General features: G+C 42.6%; 1 protein-coding gene across 1 annotated transcript in view; it reads left to right on the top strand.

Annotated features, from left to right (window-relative positions):
* Positions 1-20,808, top strand: part of hhip (hedgehog interacting protein) — a 72,533-nt gene that overhangs the window by 8,371 nt on the left and 43,354 nt on the right. Inside the window, exon 2 of the mRNA XM_062995280.1 lies at positions 3,277-3,469. Within this exon, the coding sequence (XP_062851350.1) occupies positions 3,277-3,469 (193 nt within the window). The remainder of the gene's footprint in view (positions 1-3,276; positions 3,470-20,808) is intronic.

Raw genomic sequence — 20,808 nt, 5'->3', positions numbered from 1 at the left:
TGCTAATTTTCTCGGGCCCGGTCTGTTTGTTTGCATTTGTTTGCTGACTTAAAGGAAGGTTTCGAATGCCCTCGGTTTTTTTTCTCCGTTTTGCTTCGCTTAGTTTGTTTCTTGGCACGGCACATGGGCAGCATGTGGGGTGCAATTTAGATTAAGCGTTTGAGAGTTTGTACAAACAAATCTGTAAGAGAATAAACTTTTTGGAGTAAGCCATAAATATCTACATCATGCACCTAGTCACTACTGCCTTGTTTTTAAGGTAAATTTAAGGAACATTTTGTGGATGTAAATATGGTAAAAATGATCTGATTTTTATTTTACAATGATGTGACCCAGACTTGCTCACTCCATGGCTAATAAAACAGAACTACAGTTGATCAGAAACAAACCAATTACCTTGAAAATGAATCCGATACCAAAATGACCAACACTCAAATCAGTCAGATAGACAATATTAAGATAACTTTTTAGAAAATGAGACTCACCGAGTTAATCACTCACACAATAGCGATAAGACTCACTTCAAAGCAAACAATGCCTCATTCCATACCACAGTGTTACCTGTGGGTGTTTCTACACTCACTGTCCATTTTATCAGCTCCACTTACCATAACGAAGCTTTCTGTAGTTCTACAATTACTGACTGGAGTCCATCGGTTTCTCTGCATGCTTTGTTAGCCCCCTTTCATGCTGTTCTTCAATGGTCAGGACCCCCACAGGACCACTACAGAGCAGGTATTATTTAGGTGGTGGATCATTCTCAGCACTGCAGTGACACTGACATGGTGGTGGTGTGTTAGTGTGGGTTGTGCTGGTATGAGTGGATCAGACACAGCAGCACTGCTGGAGTTTTTAAGTGTCGTGTCCACTCACTGTCCACTCTATTAGACACTCCTATCTAGTTGGTCCACCTTGTAGATGTAAAGTCAGAGATGATTGCTCATCTATTGCTGCTGTTTAAGTTGGTCATCTTTGAAATCTTCATCAGCGGGGCGCTGTTGGCTGGATATTTTTGGTTGGTGGACTATTCTCAGTCCAGCAGTGACAGTGAGGTGTTTAAAAACTCAATCAGCGCTGCTGTGTCTTATCCACTCATACCAGCACAACACACACTAACACACCACCACCATGTCAGTGTCACCGCAGTGCTGAGAATGACCCACCACCTAAACAATACCTGGTCTGTGGTGGTCCTGGGAGAGTCCTGACCATTGAAGAACAGCATGAAAGCAGGCTAAAAAAGTATGTAGAGTAACAGATGGACTACAGTCAGTAATTGTAGAACTACAAAGTGCCTCTATATGGTAAGTGGAGCTGATAAAATGGACAGTGAGTGTAGAAACAAGGAATGTTATGTTATGTTAATGTTATGGCTGATCGGAGTTTGAATTGATGTGATTTTATAGACATACAACATTCTTGTGTCATGTTTAATATGTTGTAATGCTCATAATGATAAAATAAATTAATAATAATCCATACTCCCCGCTGCATCTCGTGCATCTCACTATCAGCAAATGATACAAGCGGGATTATGTCAGAGTTTATTCATATCTGTAAGAGCTATTAAACTAACGTTTCATTAATCTTTGCTAAAATAATGCGGCAGCTGTCTTAACCTGCAAGACACACAATGATTGATGGGTAAAATTTACTGTCTACTTCCTGCGTAGTGATAAACCGTTACTCACAACTCCCTACGCAGATTAAAGTTCCTCTGGAACGAAACACTTTCACTCCCTATGGCTTGGAATCTCACCTAAAATGTCCTGGGGTGGCTGGAATGCATCAGACCATTTTATCAAAACTGTGCACGATACGATGCAAGCAATTGAGGGTTAAGGGCCTTGCTCAGGGAACCAACATTGGCAATATCATTAAAACAATTATATCCTGAGCACTAGTCCAGTACGTTAATCAGTAAGCTACAACTGTTCTATATCATTCATTCATTCATCTTCTTATCCGCTTATCCAATTAGGATTCCAGGGGGACTTTTCAATGGGCCCAAGGCATACAGTAAAACCCTGGACGGGACGGCAGTCCATCGCAGGGCAGACGCACACACACACATACACACACCCATTCTCCTATAGGGCAATTCAGTGTCTCCAATTAACCTTCATGTTTTTGGACTGTGGGAGGAAACTGGAGCTCCCGGAGGAAACCCACGCAGACACGGGGAGAACATGCAAACTCTGCACTGAAAGGACCCGGACCGCCCTGCCTGGGGATTTAACCCAGGACCTTCTTGCTGTGAGGCGACAGTGCCTGTCCTATATCAGTTTGGCTTTATTTAAAATTTAATAGGGTTCATATAAAGCAAATCAGACACCATAAAACCAGTCAGAATCAGTCCAAAGCCTAACAAAATCTGGTACTCTGTTGATGCATGCTCAATAATCCAGGTACACATATCCACAAAGTTGAATCACAAAGGCCTGGCACTGTAACCCATTTTAAACAAATCATATTCTTTCCAAAGATTAGTAGCCAATTTACTTATTTACTGCTGTAGATGATAATTCTCACAATCAAAATCTGGTCGTACATTCTGCACATGGGACATTACAAGGTTGTGTCTAAGCGCCATCTGATTTCCACCTTTTTGAACGCTCAAAGAAGCTTTAAGGGGAAGAAGATTTTCCTGTGATGATGATGTGAAAGCAGCAGTCCATCAGTGGACTGAGTCTGGTGTGTCAGTGGCTTTAAGAGAATCTGATTTGCTTTATATGACCCCTAAAACAGTTGTAGTTTAGTGATTAACATACTGGACTACTGCTTAGAATATTATTGGTTTAATGATATTGCCAATGTTGGGCTCCTAAACAAAGCCAGCGAGACTCACTCCAAAGTCAGACTCACAATAGCAATACTGCTTATTTCAATTCCTCTGTTGCCATTAAAGCTCAATTTGAGTAATTTCAGAGCAATTCAGACTCACAATCGTAAATGCCAGGGGCTTACTGCTAACCAGACACACCTTTACAGCCAATCAAACTGTCCTCACAGCCAAACAGACACACTTTACAGCCGGTCAGACGTCTTCCACAGCCAATAAGACTCATTTTATAACCAGGCTGTTGATAATCCACTGATATTCAGACTCATGTTCCATCTAATTCTATTTATTGTAACTGTTAACTGATTTTATACATTGTGGAGCAGCACTGTTTACACCCACACCAGACCATAAAAACAAATCAAAAGCTCTATCAGAATATTATAGGATTACTAACATTTGGTTGATGTTGTGGTGTGTCTGGATCTCCTCAGATTATTTCCAGCAATAGCACGGAGTGTTCCAGACTGCTGGAGGAGATTAAATGTGCCCGCTGCTCTCCTAACGCCCAGATGCTGTTCCGTTCAGCTGAGCAAGAGTCGACTCTACACCGCGATCCAGACCTTCCTCGCCTGTGCTTCGACTACTGCCGGGAGTTCTACTACACCTGTAGAGGACACGTACCAGGTAACACAGAAAATTACATAGAAGTAAGTCATGAGTAATTGTGGAACATGCAGGGGTTAGGACACCATTGCAGATGTGAAGTCTGAGCACTTAATTAACCTGTTAGGCTTTAATTGACTAGAATTTAATTGAATTAGAATTGTCATTGTAGATTGTTAACGGATGATGAGCATTATAAATGATCTGCCTCTTTAAACTTTGTGCTGTCACTCAACAACCTGATTTACTGTACTGATTTTACCCCCTGAGTGAAGATCTAAAAATAAGGCTATTTAATTCTTATTAAGTAAGAAAAATAATTCATGCAAAGATACCAAAGTGCTGTCACCCATCATTTCTTCTCTAGTATATAATATGTCATTTAAAAATTGCAGTTAACGCGCCCAGGTGGCGCAGTGGGATTTTCAGCTAGCACACCAGCGCCGAGATTCTGAACTCCTCAGTTCGGCGTTGCCACCGGTCGGCTGGGCGTTATCTGGCAGGCATAATTGGCAGTGCCTGCAACAGATACTAATTGACCACCGTATCTGCTCGACCGAACTATGTGTGGGGTGGGATCTTCATGCACTGTGTAAGGACCCTGATTGGTGGAAGAGACACCTGTGCAGAATGCAGGGGCGAGAAGAGGAGGGCTGTGCGCTTGTCGGAAGAGGCTTGAGCAGCGACAAGCTCTCCTCGGATGCAATCTGGTATCCCTCAGCAGCAGAAGACAAAAAATTGGGAGGGGAAAAATTGCAGTTAAAAGGAACTTTGGAAGTTGGGGCAAAATCTCAAGTTCCACAAAAAATGGAACACTGTTTGATAAAAGAGTATCTTGACGAATATTAAGAATTGGGGGGTTTGTTATGCGTAGGGTTGTGTGGCAGCCAGTGATACAGGAAACATTGTACTGGTAAATGGGAGAAATATTTGCAAATGTGACACAGTCAGTTAGAAACTAAAGCAAAGCGAGCCAAAGATTTAAACATCATTAGAAATTAGTAGATTAAAAACTGCTGTGAGTGCGAAAAGAGCCCAAGAATGTCTCACATCTAGATGTGTCTGCCAGGAGGAATGGGTGAAAAGTCATTAAACAAGAATATCAGCCATGAGAGGGGGTAAAGTACTAACTTGTTGGATGTCCGATGCCATAATTAGTCTATTTTTCCTATTTTTTTAGTTAATTGATTTTAAAGTAACTACCACAACCGTATTCAAATGTAATGTTTGAAATAGTGTGCTGCAGAGGTTGTGTTTACTTCTTTTTACTTAAAAAAACATGTGCATACAACTATACATACATGGCCAAAAGTATGTGGACACCCTCTTATTACTACATATAGGTGTTTCAGCCACACTTATTTCTAGGTAGATGAAATCAATTATATTGAATAATTATATGTTTGCAACAGAAAGCAAGCTTTATAAAGACATTGGCGTTGTTGTACTTCAGTGGCCTGCACCAAGCCCTAACCTCAACTTTATTAAAAAAGCTTTGGGATTAATTGCACAGTGTAGATTTTAGAGGACTGCAGAGTCAGGCCTTCTCTGCCTACATTAGTGTCTGACCTTACAAACGCTGAACAGGCACCTATTCCCACAGACACACTCCAGATTTTTGGGTAAAGCCTTCGTGATGAAGTGTCTGCATGCTTAAGCCAAATAATACATTCTGGGATTGTTCGAACATGATCCACTGCCTGCAAACATTTATTCTCTGTGTGCGTGTAACTAAACTTCAGAACAACCAAATTTTTTCCACTCGAACTGCTGTTTATGTGATCAACAATCTTTCATCAAAAGCATGATTTGATGTTTACTCTGAAGATCTTGTCACTGTATTATGCAGCTCTTTCGCTCCTATGCTCAGTGAGCGCATGAACATGTACGGTATGCTTGCTTAGCCTAAAGCCTGAGGAAAAGACGTCAGAGCCGAACCCTTTCCAAATGTTTGAGCAAAACCCCAGTAGAGGTTGGAATACGAGGATTATCATTCCACAGATGCTACGCAAAGACACTGTGTGAAGGTATTGCTTTATCCCACAGCACCGGCCACTGTTTATGGGTCATGACTCACACGGGGGCGCGCACACCCTCACATGCATAAATATGGTTCTGTAGGCTCCTGGCAAACCCTAATACCCCTGACTGATTATCTCTGGCTTTCGGTTCGAACCACTTGTCTTATTTCCACACAATTTCATCCCACACGATTCTTTGCAAAGATTCTTTAAGCTTCTCCAGAAGCCGGCAGTGCCATTCAGTGCCATCACCGGAAGGATTATGTAAATATATAAATATCTCTGGGTTTTGGTGCAATTGGAATGTGGTAAAAAGCTCTTGCCATGATTTGGATTTGAACTGATTGGATTTGACAGGGCCATATTTTAGTCTGTGATACATTTATTGAATAGGCATGAGTACATGGTGAAGAAATGCAAATGCAATGAATACTAAAAGCCAAATAAAATCTTACACAACATTTAATCTTCTGTGTATTTATTTTTATAGTCAGATTCCTACAAGAAAGTGCAAAAGTGTTTTTTGTGGACCCATTAGGATTTTGGAAAACAAGCATCAAATGCAAAGAACCGATAAATAAACTCACTCACTCACTGTCTTAACCGCTTATCCAATCACGGTCGCGGGGGGGGGGGTGCTCTTGCCTATCCCACACACCCATTCACCTATAGGGCAATTTAGCATCTCCAGTTGACCTCACTTGCATGTCTTTGGACTGTGGGAGGAAACCAGAGCTCCCGGAGGGAGCCCACGCAGACACGGGGACAACATTCAAACTCCACACAGAAAGGACCCGGACCGCCCCGCCTGGGGATCGAACCCGGGACCTTCTTACTGTGAGGCGACAGTGCTACCCACTTAGCCACCATGCCGCCTGACTGATACATTAATGCATGCATAGACTATTAGAAGGGTTAGAAGGGCACATCAAGGTCAAAAGTGTTTTGCACATTTGTAGCATTTAGTAGACACTTTTATCCAAAGCGACTTACAACTATGACAGAACACAAATCGAGCAATTGAGAGTAACTTGGTGGTGGTGGGGCTTGAACTGGCAATTTTCTGATACTAGTCTAGTACCTTAATCACTAATCTACTCCTGTCCCTAATTGTTGCCCCCTCGTGTGATTAGGTATGTGTGTGTGGTGCCCTGTGATAGTCTCTGTCTAGGGTTTATTTCCCCTTTGTGTCCAGTATTTTTGTTTGCCACTGACCCACTGCCACCCTGACTAAATTTAATAAATAAATGTATAAATTACCCTGTTATTGAAATAACCTTTTTGGAACCCATTTGGGTGTTTTATGTGTCCATCCTCCTTGCAAAGTAGGCTTTGCCTGACATCCAGTCATATCTGGCAACACAGTACTGAGTACTGTTCTTCTCTGAGGCTGTCACATTAGATTACACCTCGACACCCATGAATGGACTCGTTCCCACCCCACTGGAACCCCCACATTCTGGAACTGTGAATGAGTGGTCTAATGACCAGCTTCTTTTCCGTTTCTTTGGCAAGCATCTGTATTTACATCAATGTAGCTGACGTGTTTGGAGTGAGTTTGTGTTACTATGGTCCAGACGTGACTGACCCTGACACCTTACCCCACTGAGGAACACACACACACACACACACACACACACACACACACAGGGCAAGATGCAGCAATAAATACCTGTTTTAAATGGTCAGTTGCATCAGTAGTTTGTCTTTCTTGGTGTTGCATTCAAGCTCTCTGCCTAGTAAATTGTAAAAGTGGGTGGTGAACCATGCAGCTATCTCAGAGTTTATGTTTCCACTATAGCATTAACGGCATTAGGAACAAACTTCCTGTTTGTCTGGTATGTTGTCCTGTAGAGTCACAACTGTCACTGCTTGGTGTATTCCGTCAGAGGGAATGTTATGTTGTGAATGCACAAACAGGCAACAGACCTCACAGACCACACTCATAGACTTTACACACATTTACACAAACCACACCATAAATATACAACCACATCGTTTGTAATTAGACTGTTGGCCACCCTGGGTGTCACTCCAAAATGTATTTCCTGTTTGGGTTTAACTCAGGACACCTTTAAAAATAAAATTGCCAAATTGCCCCAACTTTTTGAAGCAAACAAGTGTGTAATCATGCTTCTTCTTATTCTTATTATAATATTATTATTATTATTTAATATATTAACAATGTATACACCGATCAGCCATAACATTAAAACCACCTCCTTGTTTCTACACTCACTCTCCATTTTATGAGCTCCACTTACCATATAGAAGCACTTTGCAGTTCTACAATTACTGACTGTAGTCCATCTGTTTCTCTGCATGCTTTGTTAGCCCCCTTTCGTGCTGTTCTCCAATGGTCAGGACCCCCACAGAGCAGGGATTATTTGGGTGGTGGGTCATTCTTAGCACTGCAGTCACACTGATGGTGGTGGTGTGTTAGTGTGTGTTGTCTAATATAGTGGACAGTGAGTGGACACGGTATTTAAAAACTTCAGCAGCGCTGCTGTGTCTGATCCACTCATACCAGCACAACACACACTAACACACCACCACCATGTCAGTGTCACTGCAGTGCTGAGAATGATCCACCACCTAAATAATACCTGCTCTGTGGTGGCCCTGTGGGGGTCCTGACCATTAAAGAACAGGGTGGGCAGGCTAAAACAGTATGTAGAGAAACAGATGGACTACAGTCAGTAATTAAGTTAAAAGGCATATTACCGGCGCATTAACAGTTCATTTAATCATTTTATTATTTTAATCATGGCTAGGATCATAGTGCAGGAATACATCCTGGACACCCTGGACAAGGCATTAGTTTTTATAGGGGAACACACACTTTTAGAAACTGGAGGTGTGTAGCAAGCCTAAGTCTGCAGAACTCGTGTTGTTGTGAGGCACCCTCCTTACCAGCTGCAACACAGTGTTGCCCAGGAGCAGATGTGGTAGCTGCTACTTGCTATTTAATGACCCATGACAGGTGCTGCCCCACCTGTTACAAGCTACTCACTTGCCTAGAATATTTACACCTACCCACCTATCAGAAACTTCCAGAAATTGTCTGTATATTTGCTGTACATTTGCTGTCAACACCCCAAACCAGCTTGTGTATATATACTAAAATAAGCTTTATGCACCGATCAGCCATAACATTAAAACCACCTCCTTGTTTCTACACTCACTGTCCATTTTATCAGCTCCACTTACCATATAGAAGCACTTTGTAGTTCTACAATTACTGACTGTAATCTATCTGTTTTTCTGCATGCTTTGTTAGCGCTTTTTCATGCTGTTCTTTAATAGTCAGGACCACCACAGAGCAGGTATTATTTGGGCGGTGGATTATTCTCATCAGACACAGCAGCGCTACTGGAGTTCTTAAATACCGTGTCCCCTCACTGTCCACTCTATTTGACTCCTACCTAGTTGGTCCACCTTGTAGATGTAAAGTCAGAGATGATCGCACATCTATTGCTGCGGTTTGAGTTTGTCATCTTCTAGACCTTCATCATTGGTCACAGGACGTTGCCCACATGGCGCTGTTGGCTGGATATATTTTTGGTTGGTGGACTATTCTCAGTCCAGCAGTGACAGTGAGGTGTTTAAAAACTCCATCAGCGCTGCTGTATCTGATCCACTCATACCAGCATAACACACACTAACACACCACCACCATGTCAGTGTCACTGCAGTGCTGAGAATGATCCACCACTTAAATAATACCTTCTCTGTAGTGGTCCTGGGAGAGTCCTGACCATTGAAGAACAGCATGAAAGGGGGGGTAGCAAAGCATACAGAGAAACAGATGGACTACAGTCAGTAATTGTAGAACTACAAAGTGCTTCTATATGGTAAGTGGAGCTGATAAAATGGACAGTGAGTGTAGAAACAAGGAGGTGGTTTTAATGTTATGGCTGATCAGTGTATATATATATATATATATACTGTATATATATATATACAGTATATGTATGTATATGGAGTCCCTGATAACTGACTGGCGCAGCAGTAAAGTGACAGTACCCTGTCCTTAAGTTTGAACCTATATGCCAAAGCCATGCATGAAAGTCTAAGGTGGCATAATTTATCCTGTTTTCTGAGTGGGAGTATAGCTACTCTTTATAAAGTAAATGCTTCTTAATTCCTTCTTAAGCATATTCTGCATCTGTTTTATATTAAATGAGCAGTAAATTAAAGGAGGCAGTAGCTGGCATTATGTTTTGTGGTGGAACCTCTCTTGTAGCTGTTGTGTGGTAGGAGAGACTCTGCTAGTAAATAGAAACTGGCAATAATCTGTCTCTGTGAATTATAAACGATGTATTGTGTTGAGCATGGGCTCATATTGTGCGCTTGTATTTTAAATTGCTAAGGAATAGTGGTGGTTGTTGTAGGGTGTACAGAAATGTCAGGGCTCTACATAAAAAGGTTTGACTACGTGTGGTCTACAGTATGAGTAGAAAACACGCTGCTGCTCAGACCTACTAAAATATTGTCTATATTGTGGTCTATTTAGAGTATGTGAAGAGGCAGAAAAACAGAGAGAGACAGAGGAATGGCAGACAGCAGTAGGGTTAACACCCAGTGCCCTTGGCCTAGTGGTATTTGTACCATCTATCCTTAAAGTTCAAGACTTCTCACTGTTATATGAATAAGCTTAATTTACATAATAATAAGTAGTCACCAATATTCTTTTTTATGCATTTTCTCCCTTTTTCTCCCAATTTTTAGCGCGTCCAATTTTTACCCAGTTGCGTTATGCTTCCTCTCTACTGGTGCTGACCCCCGCCCCTGATTGAGGAGAGCGAACTGACACACGCCCCCTCCGATATGTGAGCAGTAACCGACAGCATTTTTTCATCTGCACCAGCCGAGTTCATATGCAAATCAGCCTTGTGCACGGAGAGCCACACCCTGATCAGCATTATTCCTCTAATCTTTGCAGATGCCATCAACCAGCCAGCAGAGGTCGTAGTTGCATCAGTTATGAGGTCTCTATCCGGCGCCCTAACCCTTTATGAACAACAGCCAAACGTTGTTCATATAGTTGCCCAGCCCAGCCGCATGGCAGAGCTGAGATTTGATACGATTCAATACGATGTATTCGAAATCCCAGCTCTGGTGTGCTAACGTATTTTACTGCTGCACCACCTGAGCAGCGTCACCATCATTCTTAATATCATGGCATGTTTTTTAGATAATGCCTCAGCATTGTGCGCTCACCTCAATACCTTTTACAACAAACAAACATTTTGATTATTAAAATGGACATCAACCTCAACCAATTCAACTTTTCTTCAGCTTTATAATAAATAAAAATACAAACATCACCACAATGCTCGAACCTCACCTACATTATGGAGAGGTGCTTAGTTGGAGGTGCCTTTTTCATCCATGCATTCTGCACAGGCGCCTCTGTGGGATATTCCACTAGCACACCAGTGCCAAGATTCTGAACTCCTCGGTTCAAAACTCGGCATTGCCACCGGCCGGCTGGGAACCATCTAGTGGGCATAATTCACAGTGCCTGCAGCAGACACATTTCTGCTAGGGTGGGATGAACGGACTATGTGGGTGGGGTCTTCAAACGCTGTGTAAGGACCCTGATAGGCAGATAGAGAGGAGCCTTTGCAGAATGCATGGGTGAAAAAGGGTTCCGGAGGAGGCATGAGCAGCCATATACCCACCTCAGCTGCAATCAGGGATCCCCCAGCAGTGGAAGACAAATTGACTACACTAAATTGGGAGAAAAATGGGAGAAAATGCATAAATAAAATAGAAAAAAAGTTACTGTCAACCCAGTGCAGGTGTCCGTCTGGTCCATGCTCCCATCCTGCCAAGTGTCCTCCTTTTTGAAAACCAAAATATGGTCACCCTATATTATAGTAGCATTTAGTTCAAATGTTAGTAGATATTTCATGAGTTTAGGGGGAAGGGGGTATTGCAAAGGATATCTTGTTGTGATATTACCATTTTTATTTGCCTAATAACTTTATATATCCACCCATTGTGCAAGCATATTGCTTGAAGATTTGTGAACAAGCACTTGTGGACAGGACTGTGATATTCAGCTTGGTACTGTTAACAAAAACAGATATTTTTTATACACAAATCTGAAAAAATAGTAAATACATTTGGATAGATAAAAATCACCACACTCCTGCAGTTTTAGGCCTGAAAAACCTCAGGTTCCCTCGCTGTCCTTTCTCCTCACTTTCCCTTCAAAATCAGCATATGTGGTGACGAATGACACATTTATTTTTCTACAAAGGTTGTGTATATGTAAAACTGCTGAAGTGCATCAAGATGTCAAGTACTTTGGGTGGCCACCCAGGTTGCGCTGGAAGACCAGATGGAAGTATAACCATAGTGCCGGCGATGCGGACTCTCTCTCTCTCTCTCTCTCTCTCTCTCTCTCTCTCTCTCGCTCGTTCACTCGCGTACTCTCGCTCTGTGTCTTAGGGCAGTACAATAAAACTGGGCAGTTCTGTAGAGTGCGGCCACGTAGTCGTATTGCTGTACGTTTAGAGAAGGTGTTAGTCATAATTTGCACAATTGGTGAATTATTGTCATGTACCTACACTTTTGAGATTTATAGATTAAAATTTATAGATTAGGTGGCATGGTGACACAGCTAGCTATAGAGAGCCATACAACAGCGTGAGTTCTGAGTACCTGGGTTGGATCCATACCTCTGGTCACTGTCTGTAAGGAGCTACGCATTCTTTCTGTGTCTGTCTGGATTTCCTCCTACCCCCTCTGTAAGGGTCACTGAAGTTTAGAATAGAATCTTTATTTTCACTATACACAGGTACAATGAAACTTCGAATGGCATCTCTCCAATAGAGTAGCAGCAGTAGAGAAAAGACAGGAGTAGTAATCACAAAAAATTATTTACACTGTAAAAAATAAGATAAAAATAAAAGTCTTTGCACTCTTAAGTAAATTTACATTGTAGCTTTAAATATGAAATACTGACTGTGTGTGCAAATGCTGCATAGTCCATGTGTGACATGCAGTCCTGTGTTTCCACACCAAACTCTTCAGTTCATGTCTTTATAGACCTTGTTTTGTGCATATTGGCACATAGGAAAGGGCGTTCTCCAAACCGCTGCCACAAAGCTGGAGTCGTATGTTTAATCGTATATAGGTTATTTCATACACCTGGTATACATGTTGCTGGTGTACACAATGAAATAGAATTATTGAAGTAATGTGATCAAACCAGTTATATTATAAGCTTGAGAAAACACCTCCTTAATAACACTTGTTCAGGCTTGTTTCCATCATTTTGCCAGTGTGAAATCCTAAAAAGCCTTTCACTACTCACAAATGATGGTTGTTATATAATGTTACTGTAGTTATGGGTAAATAATTATGCTTTGCATAAATAAATATGAAGTCATCATGCAGAATAATAGGGGTGAAACTTTGAGTGTACTATAGATACACTATATTGCCAAAAGTGTTCGCTCATCTTCCTTCGCACGCATATGAACTTGAGTGACTCCCATTCTTAATCCATAAGGTTTAATATGATGTCTGTCCACCCTTTGCAGATATAACAGCTTAAACTCTTCCGGGAAGGATTTCCGCAAGGTTTAGGAGTGTGTTTATGGGAAGCTTTGACCATTCTTCAAGAAGCGAACTGATGATCAGACACTGATGTTGGACGAGAAGGCCTGGCTCGCAGTCTCCGCTCTAATTCATCCCAAAGGTGTTCTGTCGGGTTGAGGTCAGGTTCTTCCACACCAAACTTGCTCATCCATGTCTTTATGGACCTTGCTTTGTGCTTTAGTGTGCAGTCATGTTGGAACAGGAAGGGGCCATCCCCAAACTGTTCCCACAAAGTTGGGAGCATGAAATTGTCCAAAATCTCTTGGTATGCTGAAGCATTAAGAGTTCCTTTCACTGGAACTAAGGGGCCGAGCCCAAATCCTGAAAATCAACCCCACACCATAATCCCCCTCCACCAAACTTTACACTTGGCACAATGCAGTCAGACAAGTACCGTTCTCCTGGCAACCACCAAACCCAGACTCATCCATCGGGTTGCCAGACGGAGAAGCGTGATTCGACACTACAGTGAACACATCTCCACTGCTCTAGAGTCCAGTGGTGGCGTGCTTTACACCACTGCATCCGAGGCTTTGCATTGCGCTTGGTAATGTAAGGCTTGGATGCAGCTGCTCGGCCATGGAAACCCATTCCATGAAGCTCTCTACACACTGTTCTTGAGCTGATCTGAAGGTCACATGAAGTTTGGAGGTCTGTAGCGATTGACTCTGCAGAAAGTTGGTGACCTCTGTACACTATGTGCCCCAGCATCCACTGACCCCGCTCTGTCATTTTACCTGGCCTATCACTTCATGGCTGAGTTGCTGTCGTTCCCAATCGCTTTCACTTTGTTATAATACCACTGACAGTGGAATGACTGTGGAATATTTAGAAACGAAGAAAATTTCATGACTGGACGTGTTGCACAGGTGGCATCCTATCACGGTACCACGCTGGAATTCACTGAGCTCCTGAGAGTGACCCATTCTTTCACTAATGTTTGTAGAAGCAGTCTGCATGCCTAGGTGCTTGGTTTTATACACCTGTGGCCATGGAAGTGATTGGAACACCTGAATTCAATTATTTGGATGGGTGAGTGAATACTTTTGGCAATATAGTGTACAGTGGGGCCAAAAAGTATTTAGTCAGCCACTGATTGTGCAAGTTCTCCTACTTAGAAAGATGAGAGAGGTCTGTATAAAATTCAGGAAATCACATTGTAGGATTTTTAAAGAATTTATTTGTAAATTATGGTGGAAAATAAGTATTTGGTCAATAACAAAAGTTCAACTCAATAATTTGTAACATAACCTTTGTTGGCAATGACAGAGGTCAAACGTTTCCTGTAAGTCTTCACCAGGTTTGCACACACTGTAGCTGGTATTTTGGCCCATTCCTCCAAGCAGTGATGTTTTGGGGCTGTCCCGGGCAACGGACTCCACAAATTTTCTATGGGGTTGAGGTCTGGAGACTGGCTAGGCCACTCCAGGACCTTGAAATGCTTTTTACGGAGCCACTCCTTCGTTGCCCGAGCGGTGTGTTTGGGATCATTGTCATGCTGGAAGACCTAGCCACGTTCCATCTTCAATGCTCTCACTGATGGAAGGAGGTTTTGGCTTAAAATCTCACGATACATGGCCCCGTTCATTCTTCCCTTAACACGGATCAGTCGTCCTGTCCCCTTTGCAGAAAAACAGCCCCAAAGCATGATGTTTCCACCCCCATGCTTCACAGTAGGTATGGTGTGCAACTCAGTATTCTTCTTCCTCTAAACACGACGAGTTGAGTTTTTACCAAAAAGTTCAATTTTGGTTTTATCTGACCACATGATATTCTCCCAATCCTCTTCTGGATCATCCATATGCTCTCTGGCAAACTTCAGACGGGCCTGGACATGTACTGGCTTAAGCGGGGGGACACGCCTGGCACTGCAGGATTTGAGTCCCTCTCGGCGTAGTGTGTTACTGATGGTAGCCTTTGTTACTTTGGTCCCAGCTCTCTGCAGGTCATTCATCAGGTCCCTCCGTGTAGTTCTGGGATTTTTACTCACCGTTCTCATGATCATTTTAACCCCACGGGATCAAGGGAGATTATCAATGGTCTTGTATGTCTTCCATTTTCTTACAATTGCTCCCACAGTTGATTTATTCACACCAACCTGCTTGCCTATTGTAGATTCACTCTTCCCAGCCTGGTGCAGGTCTACAGTTTTCTTCCTGGTGTCCTTCGACAGCTCTTTGGTCTTGGCCATGGTTGACTGTTTGAGGCTGTGGACAGGTGTCTTTTATACAGATAACGAGGTCAAACAGGTGCCATTAATACAGGTAACGAGTGGAGGACAGAAGAGCTTCTTAAAGAATAAGTTACAGGTCTGTGAGAGCCATAAATCTTGCTTGTTTGTTATTGACCAAATACTTATTTTCCACCATAATTTACAAATAAATTCTTTAAAAATCCTACAATGTGATTTCCTTGATTTTTTTTCTCATTTTGTCTCTCATAGTTGAAGTGTACCTATGATGAAAATTACAGACCTCTCTCATCTTTCTGAGTAGGAGAACTTGCACAATCAGTGGCTGACTAAATACTTTTTGACCCCACTGTATATACAGTGTATCACAAAAGTGAGTACACCCCTCACATTTCTGCAAATATTTCATTATATCTTTTCATGGGACAACACTATAGACATGAAACTTGGATATAACTTAGAGTAGTCAGTATACAGCTTGTATAGCAGTGTAGATTTACTGTCTTCTGAAAATAACTCAACACACAGCCATTAATGTCTAAATAGCTGGCAACATAAGTGAGTACACCCCACAGTGAACATGTCCAAATTGTGCCCAAATGTGTCGTTGTCCCTCCCTGGTGTCATGTGTCAAGGTCCCAGGTGTAAATGGGGAGCAGGGCTGTTAAATTTGGTGTTTTGGGTACAATTCTCTCATACTGGCCACTGGATATTCAACATGGCACCTCATGGCAAAGAACTCTCTGAGGATGTGAGAAATAGTATTGTTGCTCTCCACAAAGATGGCCTGGGCTATAAGAAGATTGCTAACACCCTGAAACTGAGCTACAGCATGGTGGCCAAGGTCATACAGCGGTTTTCCAGGACAGGTTCCACTCGGAACAGGCTTCGCCAGGGTTGACCAAAGAAGTTGAGTCCACGTGTTCGGCGTCATATCCAGAGGTTGGCTTTAAAAAATAGACACATGAGTGCTGCCAGCATTGCTGCAGAGGTTGAAGACGTGGGAGGTCAGCCTGTCAGTGCTCAGACCATACGCCGCACACTGCATCAACTCGGCCTGCATTGTCGTCATCCCAGAAGGAAGCTGACGCACAAGAAAGCCCGCAAACAGTTTGCTGAAGACAAGCAGTCCAAGAACATGGATTACTGGAATGCCCTGTGGTCTGACGAGACCAAGATAAACTTGTTTGGCTCAGATGGTGTCCAGCATGTGTGGCGGCGCCCTGGTGAGAACTACCAAGACAACTGTATCTTGCCTACAGTCAAGCATGGTGGTGGTAGCATCATGGTCTTGGGCTGCATGAGTGTTGCTGGCACTGGGGAGCTGCAGTTAATTGAGGGAAACATGAATTCCAACATGTACTGTGACATTCTGAAACAGAGCATGATCCCCTCCCTTCAAAAACTGGGCCTCATGGCAGTTTTCCAATAGGTTAACGACCCCAAACACAACCTCCAAGATGACAACTGCCTTGCTGAGGAAGCTGAAGGTAAAGGTGATGGACTAAACCCAATTGAGCACCTGTGGCGCATCCTCAAGTGGAAGGTGAAGGAGTTCAAGGTGTCTAACATCCACCAGCTCCGTGATGTCATCATGGAGGAGTGGAAGAGGATTCCAGTAGCAACCTGTGCAGCTCTGGTGAATTCCATGCCCAGGACGGTTAAGGCAGTGCTGGATAATAATGGTGGTCACACAAAATATTGACACTTTGGGCACAATTTGGACATGTTCACTGTGGGGTGTACTCACTTATGTTGCCAGCCATTTACACATTAATGGCTGTGTGTTGAGTTATTTTCAGAAGACAGTAAATCTACACTGCTATACAAGTTGTACACTGACTACTCTAAGTTATATCCAAGTTTCATGTCTATAGTGTTTTCCCATGAAAAGATATAATAAAATATTTGCAGAAATGTGAGGGGTGTACTCACTTTTGTGATACACTGTAAATCTGCTGTGTGAAGCGGATGAAGTCTGGGAGAACATTAAAGTGTGTGGATGGGAGATGGTCTCAAACGCATTGTTCCAATATTTCTTTTTTTGTAGTTCCCCTCATACCCTCTAGAGCCACTAAAGATATTTACATTGAAAGAAATGAAGGTTTGATGCTCTCCATAATTTCTCTATATGTATTTGTTACTCATACAGAGTTACTTATAGATTTTAAACAATTTCCCTCATAATTAATAAAGTTATATCTATTCGTCTATCTTGATGGACTAGAGCTGTGATATTAATCTGGTTGTCACACTTCCCTAGCAAGATACGGTGGGACTGTCGGGGGGCAATAAATATATTTTTCAAACTGCTGTAACCCGTAATGAGGCAGAATGGTGGCTCAGCACACAACTAAGATGCGTTGTTTAATTCTTGCTTTCGGTCATGGTTTCCTCTGAGTACTCTTCAACCATTGCAAAAATCCTGCAGAAGGTGGATTTCTAGGTTGCTCCTAGGCATTAGAGAGTACAAACATATGTTGAGTGTATTTAGCCTGTGGTTGATTGGTGCCGTGTTCAGTGTCTACATCTGCCTTATTTGTAATGTATTTACTTAGACACATTTGGGGCACTCAGGTGACAGAGTGGCCAGGGTTCAAATCTCAGAGTGTTGTCGTCCAGTCGGGCTCTGTATGGACAAGATTGACTAATATCGGGGTGAATAAAAATAGTAGGACTGCGTCAGGTAGGGCATCCGGCATAAAAAAAACTGCACCAAGTTTGGTATGCGAACCAAAACTGCTGTAGCGCCCCTATATACAAGAGCAGCCAAAAGAAAAAAAATCATTTTTTCATTAAAAAGTCATTTACCCCTAACTAATGTTGCAGAGTTTATAAACGAGTGCGTACAAATTTAGAATATTTATTTAACTGCTTTAAGTTGCTAATTTTGTAGCAGGCTTTTTATCGTGCTCGGCAGCCATGGTGAAGTAAAGCTGTCTTGATTGTGTATGGTGTCACCCATGTTCCAGGAACTTGAGGGCATAGCCACTGATGCACCACTGCTTTCACATCATCATCACATGAAAATCTTCTTCCCCTTAAAGCTTCTTTGAACATCCAAAAAGGTGGAAATCAGATGGCACTAAATCCGGACTATAAGCTCTCTCAGTCTCTCAAACACGATAGATTACTACTCCTTCCACCCTCAACGTTTCCAACCAAAATATAAAAGTGAGGAAACTTTTTGAAGATCCCTGGTATGTCTTGGTATTGGCCTGAAATGTACGTACAGGTCATGAGTCAGTACTGATCAGGCTGCTAAGACTCTCCAGTTGTTCTCTAAATGCCAAACGGTAGCATTTATGGGACTTTTATTCCTCCTTCAGCACCAAAGACACTCCAGTTTACCTCAGTCTGGACCATGTCTCCATAAAACCATTTACTGCTGTGCTTTAGTCACAGCACTCACACCAGCAGCCCTCACATAACTACTTGTGCGTGGGTGGCATGCCTCAGTGTGTGTAGGGGTGTGTGTTTGATCTCCCTGTTGTGTTTAGATGTTTAGGGATATCCTATCACCTTTGTTGTTGGTGTGCTCACCCCCACTACCAGCACACACACACTCCTCAGGTGGCATGAAGGGACTCAGAGAAGATGAAAGTAAGTAGGGGAGTGTGTTTGTGTTTCGATCACTGGGGTATATGGCCCCCCTCGCCCCACCACCACCCTAACAGACGTTCCTCTCCATGAGGGAACTCACCAGCCTGGTTGTTTTTAGGCCACTGCTGAGCTGTTAAAAGCCAGCACATTCCTACAGACCGCTCCATGTTCCCTACTCTCAGGTTTTATCATTCACACTCCCCCAATTCACACTTCTCAGGCGTGTCAGATCCTCGGATGAGTTCAGAGACGTGTTGGCTGTTTACAAAAAAAGTGTGTTTTCCCTAAAAGCAAGCGTGTTAATCCAATCTGCGCAACACAATCAATCAAACCCGGGTGTGCGGCCATCATTTATTTTGATCTGAGCTGCATGTTCCAGATGAAAAATGTGGCGTGTTTGACAGGTTCAGGTTTGACATGCACATGGTAGACGTGTTTGTTTTTAATGAACCGTTGCATAAGAGTCCAGGGGCTCAAGCGTACTCCTACTGATGCACTGATCCAAAATTGAGCTCCTTGGTCCTGTTGTCCAGTGTTTTGTCATCTTGAGCCTGGATTACTGCAGTTGTAGCCTAGCAGTTAAGGTACTGGACTAGTAATCAAAAGGTCGCTGGTTTAAGACCCACCACTACCAGGTTGTCACTGTTGGGCCCTTAAGCAAGACCCTCAATTGCTTAGACAATATACTGTCACAGTACTTTGGATAAAAGCATCTGCTTAATGCCGAAATTATAAATGTAACTCTCTCCAAGCAGGTATTCCATCATCCTCCATGTCCACCATAAACCTCTGCAATTGATTCAAAATGGAATAGTTTTGAATCTACCCAAGTGTTGCCACTTTACCCAAACACTGCATTCAAATCAAAGTCTTCCTGCAAGCTTCCTGCATTTAATTTATAACCATGATACCAACAAATGCAAATTTCCAATACTCTTCGGGTGTTGTTGTCCCCAATCACCACTAGATGGGAGCAGTGTCTCGTTGCAGATAAAAAAGCTCAGGATTCACACAGATTTTTCATTCTAAAGTTATTCTATTTTAAATCCCCCTGCCCCCGCCGGTCTGTGAAATTATATCTTATATGAAACCGGACCGTGGTGCAAAAAAGGTTGGGGACCGCTGCTTAAAGCACTTATCAAACCCTGTTATGTTCCTGTTACCCTTCGAGCCTCTCAAGACTTAAGGAAGACAGGCATCAAAGCTGTTTGTTATATTAGCCTCCGGATATATATATATATATATATATATATATATATATATATATATATATATATACACCGATCAGCCCTAACATTAAAACCACCTCCTTGTTTCTACACACACTGTCCATTTTATCAGCTCCACTTACTATATAGAAGCACTTTGTAGTTCTACAATTACTGACTGTAGTCCATCTGTTTCTCTACATACTTTTTAACCTGCTTTCACCCTGTTCTTCAATGGTCAGGACCCCCACAGGACCACCACAGAGCAGGTCTTATTTGGGTGGTGGATCATTCTCAGCACTGCAGTGACACTGACATGATGATGGTGTGTTGGTGTGTGCTGTTCTCATATGAGTGAATCAGACACAGCAGTGCTGCTGGAGTTTTTAAATACTGTGTCTACTCACTATCCACTCTATTAGACACTCCTAACTAGTAGGTCTTTCCTTGTAGATGTAAAGTCAGAGACGATCGCTCATCTATTGCTGCTGTTTGAGTTGGTCATCTTCTAGACCTTCATCGGTGGTCACAGGACGCTGCCCACGGGGCGCTGTTGGCTGGATATATTTTTGGTTGGTGGACTGTTCTCAGTCCAGCAGTGACAGTGAGGTGTTTAAAAACTCCATCAGCATTGCTGTGTCTTATCCACTCATACCAGCACAACACACACTAACACACCACCACCATGTCAGTGTCACAGCAGTGCTGAGAATGATCCAC

Source organism: Trichomycterus rosablanca, chromosome 5 (genome assembly GCF_030014385.1).
Source record: "Trichomycterus rosablanca isolate fTriRos1 chromosome 5, fTriRos1.hap1, whole genome shotgun sequence".
In the NCBI taxonomy this organism is placed as follows: Eukaryota; Metazoa; Chordata; class Actinopteri; order Siluriformes; family Trichomycteridae; genus Trichomycterus; species Trichomycterus rosablanca.
The sequence above is the reverse complement of the archived record's forward strand: the minus strand, read 5'-3'. Positions and strand labels throughout refer to the sequence as shown.